Source organism: Erpetoichthys calabaricus, chromosome 7 (genome assembly GCF_900747795.2).
Source record: "Erpetoichthys calabaricus chromosome 7, fErpCal1.3, whole genome shotgun sequence".
NCBI lineage: Eukaryota > Metazoa > Chordata > Cladistia > Polypteriformes > Polypteridae > Erpetoichthys > Erpetoichthys calabaricus.
Genome location: NC_041400.2, coordinates 147,396,192 through 147,417,540, shown reverse-complemented (window position 1 = coordinate 147,417,540; position 21,349 = coordinate 147,396,192). Strand labels below are relative to the sequence as shown.

General features: G+C 41.0%; 1 protein-coding gene across 1 annotated transcript; it reads right to left on the bottom strand.

Annotated features, from left to right (window-relative positions):
* Nucleotides 1-1,754: 1,754 nt before the first annotated feature.
* Nucleotides 1,755-20,458, bottom strand: nim1ka (NIM1 serine/threonine protein kinase a). Its single transcript, XM_028805535.2, has 3 exons — nucleotides 20,108-20,458; nucleotides 9,168-9,436; nucleotides 1,755-2,665 (listed from the first exon to the last, which is right to left on the bottom strand). Exons 1-3 carry the CDS (start codon nucleotides 20,397-20,399, stop codon nucleotides 1,919-1,921), a joined length of 1,308 nt encoding a protein of 435 aa, XP_028661368.1. The 5' UTR covers nucleotides 20,400-20,458; the 3' UTR covers nucleotides 1,755-1,918.
* Nucleotides 20,459-21,349: the final 891 nt, after the last annotated feature.

Below are 21,349 nucleotides of genomic sequence, written 5' to 3'. Positions count from 1 at the left end.
AGGATTCAGTCCTCTCAAATGACCCTTTTCTTCATTAAATGGCAGCCAAACAGAAATGAGACATGAAACGAGCCAACAGATGACCAGCTAAACTCGGGTTTCAAACTCCAACCAGTTTCTTAATGAGAAGCCAATTCTTGCTGTTGATTAAACCCGTTACTTAATTCCACGGCTTGCTGCTGCTCTCATCCTGCTACAGCAGACATTTCCCAAACTGTTGATTTTCTGTTTCTGATTATTGACCTGAAAGATCAACCTTACCGAGACCCTCGCCTTTCTTTATGTTCAGATAACGTGGTTAGCTGGTCACCTGTTTGCTCGTTTTGTGTCTCATTATTGTTTGGCTGCTAATTAAGGAAATAGAAAGAACTAAGGGGTCTGAGTCGAGTTAATTAAAACTGAGGCAAAAGAAGTTAATTAGCAGCAAAAACAGGTCACTAATTAAGAAAGTGATTAGAAAGAAAACCTGCAGCCATTGCGGCCCTCCAGGACTGGAGTTTGACACTCCTGCTGTAAAGCAGAAAAATGGGAATATTGTGAAGGGGTGATTCTTTTCTATACCCACTGTATGTATATGTGTATATAATCTATATATTTATATGTATCTATATATGTATATTGTGTAGACTATGCTGGACCACCTACTGAATCACATGGTCACAGTGGTTTATCAACAGATACGCACTCAAATCATACCCCTAAATTGTGCCTACTTCTCGTCTGTTGTGTTCTGTGTTGTTCTTTTTTACATGGACCCTATGGCAGTAAGATTCATGCTGAGTGGCAGCGAGGTGTGTGTTGGTGAACAGAGCTGGATACGAGTGTCATTGTACTTTTGCACACATTTCAGTAAATCTGAGCTGCTTACATTGCATTATATTTTTTCTAAAAGCCACTGATGTTTTGAAAGAGCCAAGCCGCCTGTACATCAAGACCGATTTTGCAGCGCCAATCAAAATTCAGCTTTATGCCCTTTGTCTGGTGCAGATGACGTGACTGAGCCAAACCACAATCAAACTGATGGACACGTCACAAATCAATTATCGACATTTATGATGCATCCGAATGGCCTCAAGTGTGACATTTTTTCAGTGATTATTGTCAAGTTGTCAACAGAGCAGAGACAGCAAATTCACATCAGGACCTCGTCATTCAATGATGTCAATAACGGAGGTTGGAGACGATTTTTTGGAGTAAAGGCACACACCTGGGGCTGAAAGGAAGCTGCGGAGGAGGCCAAGCAGTGAGGTGAAGTGCACAGCTGGTCTCCTTTTATAATCTCACAAAAATGTTTTACTTTTTTCTTCCTAAAACGACACAGATAAGCTGCTTTGTAACGTGTGCAGTGATCCAAGAATCTGTGATAAAATGATTACTTTCAGTTTACTTTTGTTGTCACAAACAGACCACAGAAATGCGGAAGGCCTGCTTTCTTATATCGAAAACTTAGGTACTTCAAAGCGGACGAATTCAGTAAATTTCACGGCTTTTGTTTTTGCGTTTGAACCCCGGCTTCATTCACCTCTATTTTAAAATGAAGGAATAACGTAGGTCGTTTATTTATTTATTTATTGTCTTAATATACAAAAAAAGGTTTCACTTTAGAACCTTATTTTATGTGGCAAACTAAACACATAGCATGATGGGGAAGAAATAAATTAGACTTGAAAAATACCAAGTTGGTCCTTTTAATAAAATCCAGTTAAACTTTGTGAAAATGTTAGAAATATTTTTTAATAAATAAAAGTCACTACTTACTAAGGGGAATGACGAGCACTTTGTCATAAAGGCATTATTTTATTAAAATGTTATCATTACAAAAGCTTAGAAGGCAAGCATATATTCTTCGAAAAAAAAAAAAAAAAAATTGACACAATGAATATTTAAATGTCATCCCGGTAGAAAACTGAGTGAGAAGCTATAAAATGGAGCAGAGTTTGGATGTGTGTCTGATTTCCCGGAAAGGCTTATGCCGCTCCTTTTTGGAGTTCCTGCGCTCCACCTGATTTAACACAGGCACGTTTTCCACCGCCAGTCTCTTCTGGACCCGGTGCAGAATGATGCGGTAGACTCCAGTAATGGAGCTGCGGGAGTTCTTACCCTGGTTGTTCTTAATGTGTTCCTCTGTAATGCCCAAGTTCTCCAGTGCTGTTTTGACCTCCGTTTCGTCTTCTTTGAGCTCACTGGGCTGTGCTAAATACATGGGGTCCAGCTTGAAAGGCTCCATTGCTTTGGGAAATTCAATTGGTTTCAGCCATTCACAGTTCATGATTTGGTCAATGGTGTATCGGTCAGTGGGCGCTGGCTGTAGGATTCCTCGGATCAGTTTCTGGCAAGGCTCAGGAATGTAGGCAGGGATTGTGTAAGTGCCATCTAGAATGCATTTTTTGAGTTTGGCCACAGTGTCTGCTCTGAATGGCATAGTTCCTGTCACCATGAAGAAAAGCAGGATGCCAAGTGCCCAGATATCCACAAACCCACCCACGTAACTCTCGTCTCTGAACAGCTCTGGGGCGGCGTAAGGTGGGGAGCCGCAAAACGTATTGAGAGTCTCGTCCTTCTTGCTTATGGTGCTGAAGCCGAAATCTCCAACCTTTACACAAGTGTCACACGTATAAAAGACGTTCTCTGCTTTCAAGTCCCGGTGTATGATGTTGTTGTCATGCTGGGGATCGAGAGAAGAAAAAATGGTTAGAATTCTTCATGTCTTCCATATTGTTCTGCTTTCTTGTTAGCTTACCCTTAATGCTAAAATGAGCCTGGAAATGTGGTGCAGCATGGGTTGTGGATGTTGTATGTTATCATCTCAGGAATTTATTATTAAATTAATTTGAAATTGTGGTTGAAGGCAACATTTGGGCAGTGAAAAGAAGATTCAAGAAGACACACTGAAGGCACCAGTTTGTATGGTTGTAATGGCCAAGACACACACAATTCAAATGATAGCTGTCATGGTCACAAGCAAAATAAGAAGTCAGGACAAATTCAGTTAGATGTTAAAATGAACACCTTCACCTTTGACCAAACTCACTGATCCACCAGTGCATCAAAAATCAGAATGAAATGTGAGCTGTTCACCTACTCATCTATTTACATATCCTGTCCTAAGTCATGGGGACTCTTTGCAGACAGACACGTAACAGAGGGACAGATGCACAGAACTTTATCTGTCCCAAGGCAGCATTGGCAGCTGGTCCTGTGTGGGGCACCAGTTCATGTGGATATACGCTCAAACTCACTCAGCCCGGCCAGTTCAGTTAGCAATTCATCTCATATGCAAAACAAAGTAATCTATATATATATAAAAGACTAAGTCGCCTGACCATGGGGTACGCGCGCATGCAAGACAGAGCCCCACCCGCCAACTCATAACCCTCCTCCAGCATTCACCCTCGCTCTCGAGGCATGAGCAGGCAGTGCGCATGGTGTACGCACGACAGAGCCCCGCCTGCCAACTCTAACCCTCCTCCTGTGTCCACCCTCGCTCTTGAGGCATGCGCACTGCCTGCTCATGTGCCCGCCCCCAACGATTTCTGACAAATACTCCCCGTCATTATGCGTGGCTCCCGAGCACTTACCGTTGCCAGTTGCATTAACAAGCAACCTTTATGGCGTCACATGCATGTACTTCCACTGACGACAAATATGACAGCTCTTCCTCACAAACAAGATTTCGCAAAATGGCTCCTCAATGTTGGAGACGGGGAAAAATGGAACACCTGTAACATTACCTTCACATTGTTTTCCTTTTATTTCTGATCCCGTTCAACAACTATATGGCGACATCGACTTCTCAACTGTGACTCCGGAACAACTCAGTCCGTGAGCTATATTAAGCATCACCAACGAAGACTCGCTACACCTTAATGAACAGGTACTGAAACTTATCCCTACCGACAAAGTAACTTTCACCAGCATTGACTCCATCGTCACAGACGATCCCGCACATCAACTTTCATTCCCCGAAGGATTTCTTAGCAGTCTTACTCCCACTGGCATGCCTCCGCATAAACTCAAAACTTAAAATTGGTTCAGTCATCATGCTTCTCAGAAACCTCCTGCCAGCAAGAAGTCTCTGTAAAGGCACTAGACTGACTGTTACCAGCATTCACCGCAATGTACTAGAGTGTAAAACAATCGCAGCTGCTACCTCACAAACTGTCCATATTCCCCGGATTTCCCGGACCCCATCAGATTTAAATTTGCCTTTTACACGCAGACAATTTCCTGTTAGATTGGCCTTTGCAATGACAATTAATAAGGCACAGGGCCAAACTTTTAAAAAGATATGCCTGTATCTGCCAAAACCAGTTTTCAGTCACGGACAATTGTATGTTGCTCTCTCCAGAGTTCCATCTTTTCATTCACTCACAGTCGTATCCTCAAACCCACCCCATTTGGACCACTGTGTCTTTCAGGAAGTGTTCACCTATCGATAAATAATTATGCGGCGTATGCTACACCGCGGGTCAGCTAGTTGCTTATATTTACATCATTTTCATTAAGGCAAGAATTTGTCATTCAGGTAGAAGGCTATTCGTATACGTTGTGACAAAAGCACAGGGAGCTATAGTTGGACACTTGGAAGGGATTGGGTGTTCCGGAAACTTTGAATTCCTTGTTAAGGTTTTATTTTGAAAAGACTGCCAGAGGTAATGTGAAGACAGGACTTTAATATAATAGTGCAACAGGAAATTCATCATTGTGTGCAAGGTAGAATAAGAAAACGGAGAAAAAGAAGAGAAACCTCTGGGGAGCAAGAGAGCCTCCATCTTGGGAAACAGGTCTGTATCATAAATTTTATGTGGAATGGAGAAACGTACAAATACAGTGGTGCCTTGGTTTGCGAGCGTAATTCGTTCCAGAAACGTGCTTGTAATCCAAAGCACTTGTATATCAAAGCGAATTTCCCCGTAAGAAATAATTGGAAACTCAGATGATTCATTCTGTAACCCAAAAATATTCATACAAAAATGATTAATACAAAATATAAAGTCAAAATACATAAAACGAATTAACCCTGTAGTTTTCCTTTGAGAAGAATCGTGGCTGGTGTGAGGGAGACGAGAGAGAGGAGGGTTATTGTGTAGGACGACTTTCACTCTAACTAATGGAATCTCTGCTGTCTGTTGGCTCACTGGAGTCTTCTTCTTTTTTTGTGACTTTAACATGGAAACCTCTCCAATGACAGTTGCTTTTGCCTGAAGAGTCACTACACTTGGACACAAAATAAAAAAATGCTTTACACACTGTAAGGTTTCTAAACTCTTTTGGGATTCCCCCCAACGGGATGACACTCGGAAGAGTGTCCCGAAGCAACTGCAGGCTCCCAGCACTGTAGCAGTTTGAAGCAAAAGCAAATCTGAAAAGATTGCAGTCACTCTATAAGCACCTGCCATCGATGGGTGATGTAAGTAACATTACAAATGCAAGGGCACAGCATTACTTTGCCACTGACCTGACCCAAACTCTGTTGTGTCTGTGTGTAGGAGAGCGGCAGATCCCGCTTCAATAAACAACCGTGCTGTTCCTGTTTCACGCTGAATAAAGCTGGTTTTGCTAAAGTCCTGAGACTCCGCTTCGTGTTTTGGGGAGTAAGACACGGACTCACACGTTACAACACACACACACGTGGTCATACGGATGTTGACTGTATGAGTGAGGCCCACCGAATAAGACAGAGAATGGGAGACGATTACCCACAATCCCACGGAGAGAGAAGAACCATCGGCTCAGTTGTGATCACGTGACGCTTGGCAGATAAAGCGTATACATATTACTCGTATTACAAGACCTCACTCATTTATCAAGCTAAAATATTAAAAATAAAGGTTTTACTGTAATTCACTTAATGGATTATGCTTCCTGGATGTTCTCAGACTGTAGAAAAAGAGCCAGCATTGGATGAAGAAAAAAGTTCAGTTGGATGGGTGCGATCAATAATCTTTCATAAAGAAAACTGAGACTATTCCCTTGCTTGGTGGATATGTTAAAAGTAAGACTCATTTTTCTTGAGTTTATTGTAACATTTTTTCTTTTCTTTATATATTTTCCTGGATCATGTTGAGCATCAGACATGCTTAGATTACCGGGTGGCTCTCTGTCTTTGATTCTGGTCCTGCTTGGATGTTGCTCCGCATGGCCTTTGAATGGAGTAGCAGGAACGGACAGCATGGCCTGTCTGAATATGGCTGCTGAGAGAGGTGCTCTCCTTAGGATTGGCAAAAACGGCACAGACAGCATGCATGGCCCTCGACATGGATGAAACATGGGGGGGGTTGGCGTTGGTGGAGTAATTCCCAGTGGCTTAGCTCAGGCAGATTCAGCCCCCAATTCCCTCGTATCTAGCACCAGTCAGTCAGTTCCCGGTCATTCTGAGTTGGCATTTTCATCAAGAGGTTAAACAGCTGAATGCAAAAGTTTTATATTAATCTGGTAAGTTGAAAATGTCTCCAAGCAAGGAGTGGCTCTTACACCATCCCTGCATTTCACTATTAGACATTAACTTTCCCGTCTAATTGAAATTTTTAAAAATATAATATTGTTAAGACATTTTTATGAACAGAATTTCTTGGTGCAACCAAGGAGTGGAAGTTGTCCAGTTCGGTGACCTTAGGATTGCATCCCTGCTTTTGTGGATGATGTCCTGCTAGCTTCACTGGGGATGTTTGTAGACGAGTGTGAAGTGACCAGGCTGAGGATCAGCACCTCCGAGGCTGACATCATGGTTCTTAGCCAGAAAAGGGTGGATTATCTTCTTCACGTTGGTTATAAGGGGCTGCCTTGAGGGGAGAAGTTTAAGTATTAATGAATGTTGTTCACAAATGAGGGAAGAACAGAGTAGGAGATTGGCAGGTCATTCATGCGAATGTTATACCAGATAGTCATGGTGAAAGGAAACCTACGCCGAAGCTCTTTATTTAGTGGTGGATCTACATTCCTACCTTCACCTATGACCACAAGCTTTTTGGTAGTAACTGAAGGACCTAGATTGTGTATGCAAGCAGCATAAATGAGTTTTCTTCTCAGGGTGTCTGGGCTCAGCCTTAGAGACAGGGTGAGGAGTGCAGACATTCAGGGGAGCTCAAAAGTTAATCCCTCTGATATGCATCAAAAGGAGCCAGTTGAGGTGATTCTGACATCTGACTAGGATGCCTCCTGGATGTTTCCCTGGGGAGGTGTTTCAAGCATGTGCGACCAGAAGGAGATCTCGGTGCAGATCTCTTGGCTGCTTTAGGAACAGCATCTCCCCAGAAGAGCTGGAAAAGGTGGCAGGAACTACTGACACCAAATGGACTCTTCATCTTTCCATCAGCAAGGATGGAAACGGAGCCTGGATTCATCAGACCACATAATTTTTTACACTCCTTAAAGGTGTACTTTTGATGCTTCTGTGCCCACTTACAGGCATATGTTCATGTTTTTCACTAACTGGTAGACGTACTCGAGACACAGTCCAATTGGTGTGTTCTGATATGACATTCCACGCACTAATTTTGAATTCAAATGGGATTGGTCTGGTTGTTGTCCCACTGTTTGCTTGTATGAATCTCACAATTCTCTCATCCACAAGGTGTTTTTGTCCACAGGATCACCCATCAGTGGTAGGGTTTTTGCTTTCCGCACTTCTGTAAATCCCTGAAATGGTTGTGTTAAAAAGAGAGATTCTAGAACCAACTGTCATGCCATGTTCAAAGTTACTAAGGTCTTTGTTTTGCCCATTCCAGCTCTTAATTAAACACAAACTGATACTAGGAATCCTGATCTGCTTGATTTATACCATACACCGTCACCATGTGACATATGACTTGTTAGAATGTGCAAGATAAAGTTGATAGGATATACAGCTGTGTTGGATATACAGCTTTCTCCGCGCACATGTGGAAACATGGTGTGTCTGTGGTCACAGTGGTTTCTACCTTGATCAGTCAAGTTCTCTTGTTGTTTTCTAGTACATATGGCCATGCCAGACTCTGTTTGCACCAAAGAACAGCAGCGAGTAGGGAGTAGTGAGAGTCCCAGGGCCAAAATTCTTATCAGTTTGCCAGAATCGTGATATGGACTTGCTCAGTGTTGCTGTTGGTAGTGCTGTTGTCGGAGCATTCTGTTCTTTCTTCATGCTTAGCACTTGTCTGACATTTATGAACTGTTCAGTCTATTCATAAACACTCTGCTGTGGTAAAACACTGTCTCCATGCTGTGCAGAAAGCCTTCTATGGATTTCGGCCCTTGGTACATCTTCAGCCCATTAAAAGAGGATTACTGGTCACTGCTCTTCTTTGGTGCAAGCAGAGCAACCACATTCACTTCTGGAAAAGAACGAGAAAAACTGACTGATCAACGTGGAACATTTACCACTGTGCCCACCATGTTTCCACATGTGCGTGGTGAAAGCTGTACAGCCAATCGAAACTAAATAACAAAAGTGCAGATCGTTATTGACTTACCCTCGTATGATTTGTGTGAAGGTGAGGATAATAAACTAGTAACTCAGTGTAATTACCACTGTCTCACATACTTCATATTTATCAACATGTAGCTGTTTTAAGTGTGTTCACACAAGTCATGGGGTACTTTCTACATGCATTCACAACGGGAAAGTTTCCACGCACTTCTGAGAACTAGGAGTCTGAGGTGATATCTGACTGAGCACGCCATGCTTCTACAATATGAAAGATGCCACCCTCCGTAAATACTGTGAGAGTAAAGTAGCAGGAGACGCAGTGAGTCAGGGCATTTTGAAAATTCAGTATCTCATGCTAATTCCACTTTTAGATGTTTATAACCCCTGTTCTGGCTGGTCAAATTCTGAATATGAGATATCTGTAATTACGTTCTGAAGGGGGTGCCAGTCCTTTGCAGGGTGCACTATTACACATATCCACATTCACTCCATTCCAAGTTAGAGTTGCCAATTAACCTAAGATGCGTTAAAATTGAACCTAACAGCACCTAAATAAAAGATGGAAGGTCAACTATCACACTGTGTCTATGGTCTCTGTTTAAGAGTTCAGAGAACAGTCTGGTCTTCTTGATTTATGCACCTACATGCGTTTCTTGCCCCTTCTGTGTGGGCTGAGGTTTAACTTATTCTTGTTGACTTTTTTAGGTAAAACAAAACACACAAGCACAACCCCATTACAACTGAAATACAATAGCCAACCCACCATGTGCTTGACTGCAGACAGAATCTGGGAAAAAACCATTTTGCTGTTTGTGTTGGACAGTTTGCCTTCCATGCTGATCTTGGCAAAGAGCTCCCCTCCACCTGCGTACTCCATGATGAGGTGCAACTTGGACAGGGTCTCCACCACCTCATACAGCCGGATGATGTTGGGATGATGCAGCTTCTCCATGCTTGAGATCTCCCTGGACAACAGCCTCTGTGTCTTCTGGTCTAGTTTTGTTTTATCCAAGATTTTTATTGCCACTTTTTCTGAAATATTGGAAAATAAATAAAATCCGTCAAAACCAGTACACTACATGTCATGGGGTTCTGCATTAATCCATTAGTTTTACCTGCAGCAGAATTAGGGTTAGAATGGGGCTTATTCAGTGCACCTAAACCAGGGGTCTCCAACTCCAGTCCTGGAGAGCTACTGTGGCTGCAAGGTTTCATTCTAACTCTTTTCTTAATTAGTGACCAGTTTTTGCTGCTAATTAACTATTTCCCTTTATTTTAATTGACTTTTCTTGAGACTCTGACCACTGAATTGATTCTTTTTTCCTTAAATGGCACCTAAACGTAAATGTGATGTGAAGTAAGCCAACAGGTGACCAACTATGTTGGGGCCTCAAACTCCAACCAACTTCGCTTCATTCAGCTTCTTAATTTGAAGCCAATTCTTATTGCTAATTAAACCCGTTATTTAATTCCATGGCTCTCACTCTGCCATGACAGACATTTCCAAAACTGTTGATTTTCTTTTTTAAGAGCGCTGTCAAAATGTTTTGTGGACCTGAGCAGATCAGCATTACTGAGGCTTTCACCTTTCTGTATTTTCAGTTATTGTGTGATGGACGGCGGTTGTTGTTTATGTGTTGGTACATTTTGTCTTAATATTGTTTGGTTGCTAATTAAGGAAAAAAGAAATAATTAAGGGGCCTGAGTCTGAAGATGTGCATCAATTAAAATTAAGGCAAAGAATTAATTAGCAGCAAAGTCTGGTCACAAATTAAGAAAAGGGTTAGAATGAAAACCTACAGCCACAGTAGCTCTCCAGGACTGGAGTTGTAGACCTGCAGATTAAAGCACACAGCACAAGTGATGATGTACTGCACAGTAACTGGACTTTAAATAATGTTTCGTATTATGTAAACCTGTTTTATTGTTTGTTAAACAGGTTCATTATTTTTCAAAGTAGACTAGGTCATTTAAAGATACAGTGTATATAATAATATATAACTGCGGTGGGTTGGCACCCTGCCCGGGATTGGTTCCTGCCTTGTGCCCTGTGTTGTCTGGGATTGGCTCCAGCAGACCCCCGTGACCCTGTGTTTGGATTCAGCGGGTTGGAAAATGGATGGATGGATAATAATATATAATAATAATTCATTTTATTTATAGGTGCCTTTCAAGGCACACAAGGACACTTACAGAACACATTAATAACAACAATCACATTGTAAAATTAATAAAATACTACAGTACAATAAAACCAGAATAAATGCAATAATAAAATGAAATATATCAAATAAAATTTTTATCAAACAGAATAAGCCAGCGTAAAGAGATGCGTTTTAAGGTGAAGTTTAAAGGTAGGAAGAGAGTCGATATTACGAATACCTTGTGGCAGAGAGTTCCATAGGCGAGGGGCCGCTTGACTGAAAGCTGTAAGCCCCATTTAGTTGAGCAGGAGGTATAATAAGATTAATAAAGGAGGAAGATCTAAGGATACGGGAAGGAATGGAGATATAAAGAAGATCAGAAAGATGAGCAGGTTCCAGATTATGGAGGGTCTTGTTAGTAGTAATAAGCAGAATCTTAAAATCAGTGCCATATTTAACAGGAAGCCAGTGAAGCTGCTGAAGGACTGGAGTAAAGAGTTCAATGGAAGGGGTTCTGGTAAGGATATGAGCTGCAGCATTCTGAGCCAGTTGAAGTTTCTAAAGGAGTTTGTGAGGAAGACTAGATAAGACAGAATTACAATAATCTATACAAGATGTCACCAGAGCATGAGCAAGAAGAGCAGTACTGGGGGCTGAAAGAGAGATGGGTGTAAACGGTTGATATTACGTAGACATCTATGTATATAACATCTGTTTTCTTCCACCTTAGAATTTTCACAGTTTATTGTGTTGCAAAGAGGAATCATAATGCAGAGGAGAGATGCTAAGGATAGAGCTGCCAGGGAAGAGGAAAAGAGGAAGGCCTAAGAGAAGGTTTATGGATGTGATGAGAGAGGACATGCAGGTGATGGTGTAACAGAACAAGATACAGAGGACAGAAAGATATGGAAGAAGATGATCCGCTGTGGTGACCCCTAACAGGAGCAGCCGAAAGAAGAAGAAGAAGAGGAATCATAATGTCTTTAAAAAGGACCAAAGCAAAAAAATATCATGAAAAACAAAAAAGTTTCATCTAACTAAACTATACAAGCATTGTAGCGCCGATCCACTGGGGATCAGAAAGACATAAGGCACCAGTGTCTGAGCGGGTAGTCGCTATCACCTGGCACATATAATGGCATGACTGCTGTTACCATGAATAGTACAGGCCTTATGAAACACTGAGGGTTCAGCCAGTGACACTGTCAGCAAGCCAGCCGTCATCACGTACAGCACCATCAACAAGTTGACTAATCAACGCTAATTTGCCTCAAAATAATCTAATCACAGGTTGACCCAGGCCATCGAGCCACAACGTTTGTCAGTCTCATCTTGGCATCACAGATGACTTGTACGTTAATGGCATGTCACTGCTTATAGTTAAATAAATTAGCGCCATACTCGTTAGGTGCCATTATTGCAATATGGGTGCAGTAAACTGCTGCAATTATGTTAGCAAAACTGGACAATGCTGCAAAGTTAGCGAAAACCTCTTATGTTTTATGTATGTACACCCACATCAAATGAAAAAAACTGAATGTAGTGCCTCGTTGGTCAGTCACAGCGGGCATAATGGTGTCAAGGTTGGCTGAGACATTATTGACCTGTCGGCCAGTTCTCTGAGATGTGACAAAAGCTTGCCTATATCAACTGAACTAGTTATTCACTCTTAAAAGTGAACTAAAATAGAGTCTGTATATTATATTCATCACTTCTGAGGTCCAACATCTGTCATGCCAGTGTAACTTATAATCAGTGATATGAATTTTTATACACGAGTCGTTGTTTAGCTGCTTTGGCTGCATTTCCCTGCTTTATCGAGGGTCTCATCATATCCCAGTTTCTCTAAAATGTTGCGCGCGGATGCATTAGAGTTGCTGTACAATATATGCACATTCTCCTGTCAAATTTTCTTTCATAAACCCCAATGTTTGTGTGTAAAACTGCACATTTTGGGCCTCTTTTGGTGCGCACATTAAGTGTTATTAACCTGACCCCTGATGAGCAGCCACACTGAGGGAATTTGGGGGACTTGGGTTGTTGTTAGTAAAATAGGCATCACAATTTTATCACAGTATAAATTAAAATAAATGTTATTTTTAAATGCAGTGCAACTTTCAGAAAGCTTATTGTAAAACATTTCATTGTTTTACATTAATGATTCATATTCTGCACAGTCTTACTCAAAATTTCTGTGCACATTTCTAGTTTTTGTTTTCTTTTACGTTATTTGTGTCATTTTTAAAGCTTTGCTAGGTGATTTACTTTTTGCATAGAGCCCGTGATGTATACCTCGCCAATGTGAGAATATCGTAATATAACATTCTCAGTTCCTGTTAATTCAGTTTGGACTCACAGAAGTCTAGGCCCTATTCCAACAGCCTCGGGCACAAGCAAGGTCCGGGACCCACCTAATAAACCTTCAGACTCTAGGAGAATAAAACGTATTGTTTAATAAGGAATGGCGTGGTCATGCAGGAGATAGACTACCCACTTGTCTGCAGTGTGGACAGAGTGAGAGGAGAAACAAACGACTAAACAAGATTTACACAGACCTTCTAGAACAATACATTCCTACTTGACTGGATCTGTAATTTGAAACCATTTTAATGCCATCATGTGACAAAAGGGTCCTGCTATGATGCTGCGCTGTGCCATAGGCTTCAACTGTTTGTAATGAAGACTGTAAGACTGTTATGATTAATGTTTTTCATTAATGTTTTATGAGATTACCTTAAGTATTTTGTGCAAAGTATCCATCTACACCATTTTTGAGTTTTCTTTGTTAAATAATTTCATTTTGGCCTTTGTTTTCACCTAGTAGGTTTCCTGAAGAAGGGTTCTTTATGCTGTAACACCATTTTGTTTAGTTTCAAGTGTCACCATTTTGAGAGGTTAACATCACGAGTTGCTATTGCAGTATTCCCAGAATGCTCCAGGAATGTGCGATGCAATACATGATCGGAGTGATGGTATAAAGGTCAGTTCTTGTATTTCTGGGGTATCTGAGATTAGGATAACAACAGTATCGGTGTGTGATTCTTACAGCAATAAACATTTTCGTTTGGTATTTTTCATGTGAAAGTTATTTCTTCACAAACATGGCATATATTTATTCACCATCCAAAACTGTGTTCTTTCTATAAATTAAAAGAAAAACTTATACTTAATAATTTATCAATTGTAGGCCATAAATTAATACATTTGTTTATTCATTTTTCCACTAGTAGAAGTGTAACAGAAAAACTGACAATTTTAAAGTCAGTCAGTCATAGTCCAACCCGCTATATCTTAACTACAGGGTCACGGGGGTCTGCTGGAGCCAATCCCAGCCAACACAGGGCACAAGGCAGGAACAAACCCCGGGCAGGGCGCCAGCCCACCGCAGGACACACACACACACACACACACACACCAAGGACAATTTAGGATCGCCAATCCACCTAATCTGCATGTCTTTGGACTGTGGGAGGAAACCCACGCAGACACGGGGAGAACATGCAAACATGCAAAGCAAACCCAGGTCTCCTTACTGCGAGGCAGCAGCACTACCAACTGCGCCACCGTGCTCCCCTAAATTTAAAATTTAATTGGAAACTTACCACTTCATAGTCTGTTGTGCCTAAATGATGCCAGTCATATTTGCTCACAGGGCGGCACGGTGGCGCAGTGGGTAGCGCTGCTGCCTCGCAGTTGGGGGACCTGGGTTCGATTCCCAGGTCCTCCCTGTGTGGAGTTTGCATGTTCTCCCCGTGTCTGCGTGGGTTTCCTCCGGGCGCTCCGGTTTCCTCCCACAGTCCAAAGACATGCAGGTTAGGTGGATTGGTGATTCTAAATTGGCCCTAGTGTGTGCTTGGTGTGTGGGTGTGTTTGCGTGTGTCCTGCGGTGGGTTGGCACCCTGCCCGGGATTGGTTCCTGCCTTGTGCCCTGTGTTGGCTGGGATTGGCTCCAGCAGACCCCCGTGACCCTGTGTTAGGATTCAGCGGGTTGGAAAATGGATGGATGGATATTTGCTCACACTGGTGTTTTACATTATAGGCTATGGGGAATGGAGGAAAAGCTTAAAAACGTATGAAATACATCCATTTTCCAAGGCAGGTGTCGAGTATTGATTCACATCTTGCAGTTGCACACACATTGTAAAATAGTTAACACATATCATTTTTTTAAGACAAAAAAAAAAACAATACTATGAGATTCAGCCATTTTAACAGAAGACCAGCCGTGCGCAGGGTGGATTTCGTCTGAAAACATCAAATTACAGTAAACATTTTGTGTCATGTGGTTAGTTTTGTTTTCATTCACTTCTTTATTTATGTGAGAACTTTCACAAGTGAATAGAAAACATGTCCTTATCATGAGAAAAAAAAGTACCAGGGATAGGAGATAAACTCATAATTTCCAGATCCTTTTTGTTATCATCAGAAAGCACAGATTAATACTTGACAAGCGTCTTCGCTTGAAAAATGGACATAGTTGACAAATTTTTAAGCTGTTCCTCCATGCCCCATACACTCCACTGTAAAAGCGCGGGTACAGGTAAGGTATTTTTATTAAGTTTATAGAAAGTGCTTAACTTTTGAAAACAATTTCTTGTGACAAAAGCATATACTGTACTGTATACCATGTTTGGGAAGAAATAACTTCGACTCAAGCTTATCCTTTAAGATCTTTGATGTTTGATTAGTGTGTTAAACTTGACAGCATATCGTTTTGACTTTTGGTAATGACTTCAACTTGAAGTGTCGCCTAAGTTTTATATCCTGATCCCTTTTTTTTTTAAATCTCAAAAACAACCTCAACATTTTTTTCTTTCCTTTTTGGTTTTATGTTTTGTTCTTCATTATGGGTGGCGAGGGAGTGGTTCCAGGAAGCTACGATTGAAAAGAACACAATCCCTGAAAATGCACCCCATCCGCTTGATATAAAGACGCTGCTCCAAACTAAAAAGGAAACTACAGATTTATCATAAAAATGCTGAAGAAAAACGGACGAGTTTTGGATAACTGTTGTCCTCTGTGGCACAGGCACAAAATTCTTTTTGCATTTATATAGCGCTTGTCTCATTACTCAAAGCGCTCAGCAATTGCAGGTTAAGGGCCTTGCTCAGGGGCCCAACAGAGCAGAGTACCTATTGGCATTTACGGGATTCGAACCGGCAACCTTCCGATTGCCAGCGCAGATCCCTAGCCTCACAGCCAAACTATTAAATGTCCAGCAGACAATTGTCTTACACAAAGATACAACTAGGCCTGTGCCATTTTGTCAAGCGTTTCTGAAACCTTATATTGTCATACTTGTCGCCCCTGTAATTAACATTATTAAATCGGAAAGTGAGGTCTACATTCACATTAATATACAGATCTAATTAAACCATTAACAACAATCTACAGGGCAGCAGCAGGCACTTTGACTTGATTCTGAAACACTGCACAAAAGCAGAAATGTGAGATGCTGGTGTTGTCTTCTTTTTCATAGGCATGAATGAAAGTGTATCAGTTTGTCCTGCCATGGCCCGGTTTAATTATTTATGGTACAATATTGGGTGTCTGCTCTTGCAGGCCTATTAAAATGACAAATGCCCTTTTGCCCTTTAAACTGTAGACTGTATAAAAAAAAATCAAAATCACATTAATTGTAAAAAAAAAAAGTAAAATTTAAGACTCATTTAGTCAATACACTCATAAATCTATTAATAATGAAGACAGAAAATATGTATACTTTGGATTTTATCAATAATTTTTATATAAAAATAGCGACAACAGTATGTTTTTGGAGCTGAATTTTCCACAATAGGAGCTGCAGACAGGACACAAATCGCCATTCACTGAACATCACTTATTCGGATTTGAGGCCCACTAGGCCTTTAACCTGCCCTCACTCAAATTCATTTCCTGGCCACTTTGTACACATTGCCGTTTTCAGCATGTTGCTTGCTTATAACAAGCCATCGTCATCCTCATTGCCTCATCTCTCCTCATCTGTCCTCAATAATGCTGTGACACGCAGGTTCTGCCAGCCTCCAGCTCTCTCCCCTGAGGACCTTTTCCAGTCTGCTGATAATGTAGATTTCATAGCATCATGGTACTTACTGGCATAATTACAGTAAAACAATCTGTACAATTGTTCATCAATTGCTGCAAAGTTTCCAGAAATTCAAAATGCAGAATAAACTCCTGTAACACTGTACTATGCTGTCTCTTCTGTGGAGAGCTGGAGATTGCGTTGCGTTTTGACATTGCTGCTGACAAGGTGTTTTTATAGGCATTCCTTTAATTAAAAAGCAAAGCAGAGCGCGCATGGGGGGCAACATATGGAGTAGAGAGGAGGATAATTAATTATGGAACAGCCCTTGGAAGAAAAAGGAAACATGCAATGCACTGTTCACATTTCACCACACTTGGCTTGCATTCTTCACATCAGTTTTCTTATACACAAAAGCAAATAAAAATAATAATTCACACCTTTTGTCACCTGTATTAGTGGCACAGTTATAAATGCTGGTGCCTCATACTGTAGTTCCAGGTTTGCCTGGGCACATTTTATTCTGGGTATTCACATCCCAAAGTCATGGGTGTGCTGTGCCTTATTGCCAAGTCGTACTGGCCTGGGCCAAGTGGGTGTGTGCCTGGTCTACATTTAGAGTTGTTATTCCTTGTGGTAATGTTGCCATGATAGGATTCAACCTCTGTAATCTTGAGGCGAATGAAGTGGCTTCAATGATGGATGGGTTAGGGTTAGGGATTTTCTTAGCAACTACACACCAAATCATAATTAAATAACAATTTTTTACATTTGTTCTTTTTTCAGCATAATGTATCCAAATAATTAACAAAATACAATACATTACAAAAAAGGCTATTTCTTACTTTTTCCTGCTGTACTAGCAACATACTGTATTACAGTATAACAATAAAAGAAGCACACTTGAGGAAAATCCTTGAACATTCACAGGGATTTCTGAACGGCCTTTGCTCAGTCACGGTGGAGGGTCCATCCATCCATTTACTGAACCTACTTAATCCAGCATGAGTTTCGAGGATCTGGATGAATTAGGCACAAGGTAGGGACCAATCCTGAATGGGTCACCAGCGGCTCACAGGGCATATTCATCACATACAGTAAATAATAGAAGTGCGACCATAACTCCATACTCTGTTAAATAACTACATTTTCTTCTAGCTAACTGATTTTAAAATCCTTCTTCCGAAATCTAACAAAGGCATAAATAAAAGTCATAAATGGCTTTGCTCCCCCTTACCTTATAAAACTTATTAGTTCCTATACTCCAGGGCTTACAATGCAATTTCAAGATGAAGGAATCCTTTACATTTTGAGAATATATAAAATGTTTTGCTATTGGGCTTCCAAACTCTGGATTGATCTACCTACTGATATTACAGCATTTAAATCAATACTCGTGTTAGAACTGCTGCTCAGGCTGTTCATATTGCTTCCTCATATTGATTTCAGTTTAGCATAGTGATTGTTCGTGTTTTATTATTACTAAGTCTTTTTCAATTTGTGGTGGCACTTGGTCGGCCTTGAGTGGATGTGTTATCACATATAATAGACCGGTTTTATTTAAATTAGATTGTCATTATTTACCTAATGATTTAAATGAGGCGGCACGGTGGCGCAGTGGTATCGCTGCTGCCTCGCAGTTTGGGGACCCAGGTTTGCTTCCCGGGTTCTCCCTGCATGGAGTTTGCATGTTCTCCCCGTGTCTGCATGGGTTTCCTCCCACAGTCCAAAGACATGCAGGTTAGATGCATTGGCGATTCTAAATTGTGCTTGGTGTGTGTGTGCCCTGCGGTGGGCTGGCGCCCTGCCCGGGGTTTGTTTCCTGCCTTGCGCCCTGTGTTGGGTGGGATTGGCTCCAGCAGACCCCCGTGACCCTGTAGTTAGGATATAGCAGGTTGGATAATGGATGGATGGATGATTTAAATGAAATGAATCATTTAAATGAAAATTTTGATTTAAAATGAATGATATAATGTTATGAATTAAATGACGTTTTTGTTTACCTTCAGAATGATTCTTTACAGAATGTGGCTTACTTTGTACTGTTGGAATTTGGATTCACATCACCTGTTATACACAGTGTGTATATTTTTTTTTCAGGCCTCTTCACTTTCTGCACACTTTGTTGTGTTGTACATTTGATTTTAAATGGATACATTTGCCATTTTTGATCATCATTCACTCAGTAACCCATAATGACAAAAATAAAAATCTGTTTTCAGAAAGGGTTGCAAATTTATTAGAAATTAAATTCTGAAATCCCTCATTGGTATTCAGACTCCAAATGGCGCTCAGACGCATCCTATTTGCTTTAATTATATTGCTTGATTGTAGTGCACTTGTGGTAAACTGAATTGATGTACAGTATATGTGTTATATACATTGTTATATGTACAGTATATACAATTCGCACTGCATGTCAAGACAATAATCAAGCCACAAAGTCCAAAGGATCTCTCTATTGACCTCCATGATTATATTGTGGTGAGGCATGGATCTGGGCAAGGGTATAAAACCATTCTAAAGCTTTTGAGTGTTTCCAGGTACACACAGTGGCCTACATTGTGAAATGGAAGATGTTTAAAACCACCAGGGCTTTAGAGTTAGCCATCCAGCCAAACTGAGCAACTAGCCATGAAGGGATTTGACCAATGGTCACTCTAACAGACCTTCAGAAGTCCTCTGCTGAGATGGGAGAACCACTCAATCAATCAGGCATTTATAGTACAGTGGCTGAGTCTTGCTTGGGAGTTCACTAAACAGCATTTAATGGAGGTCTTAGAGTATGAATGAGGAAAAAAGATTCTGTGGTCTGATGAGACAAAAACTGAACTGTTTGGGCACTACGTCTGGTGAAGACCTGGAACTTCTCATCACCTGCCTAATACCATCCCTACAGTGAAGCATGGTGGTGGCAGTATCATGCCATGGGGGTCCTTATGATTGGCAGGGAGAGGAAGACTGCGCAGAATTGAGGGAAGGTATATATTGGTATATATTTCATGATGTTTTCTTTTTATATTTTGCATGTATGTTGCACTTCTTTTTTTTCATACTGTATTTGTAACTACTAGTCTTGCAATGGTCTGGCACCCAGTCCAGAGATATTTCCTGCCTTGTGTTCAATGCTGCCAAGATCATCACAGGCACCATGGATTGGATTAAGATGGTTTGAGAATATTATGCTACTTGTGATTACTGCATAGTACAGTATACTGGATTCTTAAGTGAAAGTGCTCTCAATAAAATTAAAGTGAATTGAATTGTTGGGAGCGAAACAGAAACTACCACATGCAGAGATATGCGTTCAGCTTTGTATAGACCATGGCCACGATCTGAGCCTGGACTCCTGGAGTTGGCCATCAGTGCTCATCATATGGCCACTGTGGCATGGCATCCTCCAAACGTAAGATACATAAATTCTCCTAAAATGTAGGCAAAAATAAATCAATCACATAAAAGCTGCCCTCTGTCTTCCATTTATGTCAGAAAGCAGACAAAAGGACCAAAGAGAAAAGAATTCAGTGCTCTCACCTTTAGTAAGACAATGGATTCCAAGCTTGACCTGGGAAAAGTTGCCACTTCCAATTTCACCACGCACCCGGTAGAAGCCAATTCTTTTGCCAAGGGTGAGTTCCTTCACTACTTTCTCATCCTGGGACATGTCCAAAGTCAACCTCTCGAAAGGTGTGAGCCGCCGCTGCAAGCCTCCTTCTTCTTCTGTGTAGCACTCGGCACGTAGGTAGTCCTCGCCGCTGTCCTGCCGACTCCATCGTGCGTAACGCTGGCTACCCAGACCTCCTCCATTCAGGTAGACCGCAGTCATTCTCTGCACGCTCCTAGCTTTTCATCCTTTTTTCACACATGAAATGAATGCAGCTTTTGGATCTCCTGAACACCACAATTGGAAAGAAATATTTTGGTAACAATAAAGGATGTCACTGGCATTTAAGGTCAGCAAAAAAATCAAAAGTAAACCTAGGCTAAATTATTCTTGACCAATAAAGGAAAGAACATTTAAGATTTATAATTACTGAATAATCTCATTTACTCCAAAAATTAGTCATTTAATAATTTTCTTACGCAAGCAACATGGAACATATCAATTTTCTGAGGTTATTTATTTGGTATGTTAATAAAAAGTATTAATTAAAGGGTGAAAATTACCATCTGTATAACTACTGACTAAGCATACAAAAAGAACAAAGAACACAACATGTTAAGCAACTGTGGTCAAAAGTGTAGAATGATTAAGAAGTGTTACTATGTTTAGACAGAGTGCATTAACTAAAACGTGACATGGCAACTCATTTGTTAGGGCTACATCCACACAGCTCAAGAACAAAGTTCAAATTCTGGGCCAGTCACTCTCCATTTCCCACATCTATTTTGGCTTTCCTATGGTTACTGCAGCTTTCACTTTAAATGCATCTACAATATGTTTGGATACTTAGCAACTCTAAATCAGCCTGGTGAGAGTGAGTGTGCCTTATGATGGACTTGTTGGTTCACCCCTTGTCCCTAATGCTGCTGGAATAGACTCTGCCCCCTGTGACAATAAGATGGATTGGGTAAGTCTGAAAAAGTATGGATGGATGTTTATAAATGTTTATTATACATGTATTTTAGAGGTCAGCAGTGTGGTGTGGCACGTTTTTACCAAATGCTCCCATGATGAGATATTAAAAACCCAAGTTAAGCAACAGTCCTGCCTTGCACCCTGTGTTGGATGGGATTGGATCCAGCATACCCCTGTGTTCGGATTCAGTGGGTTGG

Coding starts and splice junctions, on each gene's coding strand:
- nim1ka (XM_028805535.2), bottom strand. CDS start 20,399: ATGACTGCGGTCTACCTGAATGGAGGAGGTCTGGGTAGCCAGCGTTAC. Junction 9,437..20,107: donor AATCCATTGTCTTACTAAAG/GTGAGAGCACTG, acceptor CCAATATTTCAG/AAAAAGTGGCAATAAAAATC. Junction 2,666..9,167: donor TGTCTGCAGTCAAGCACATG/GTGGGTTGGCTA, acceptor CTCGATCCCCAG/CATGACAACAACATCATACA.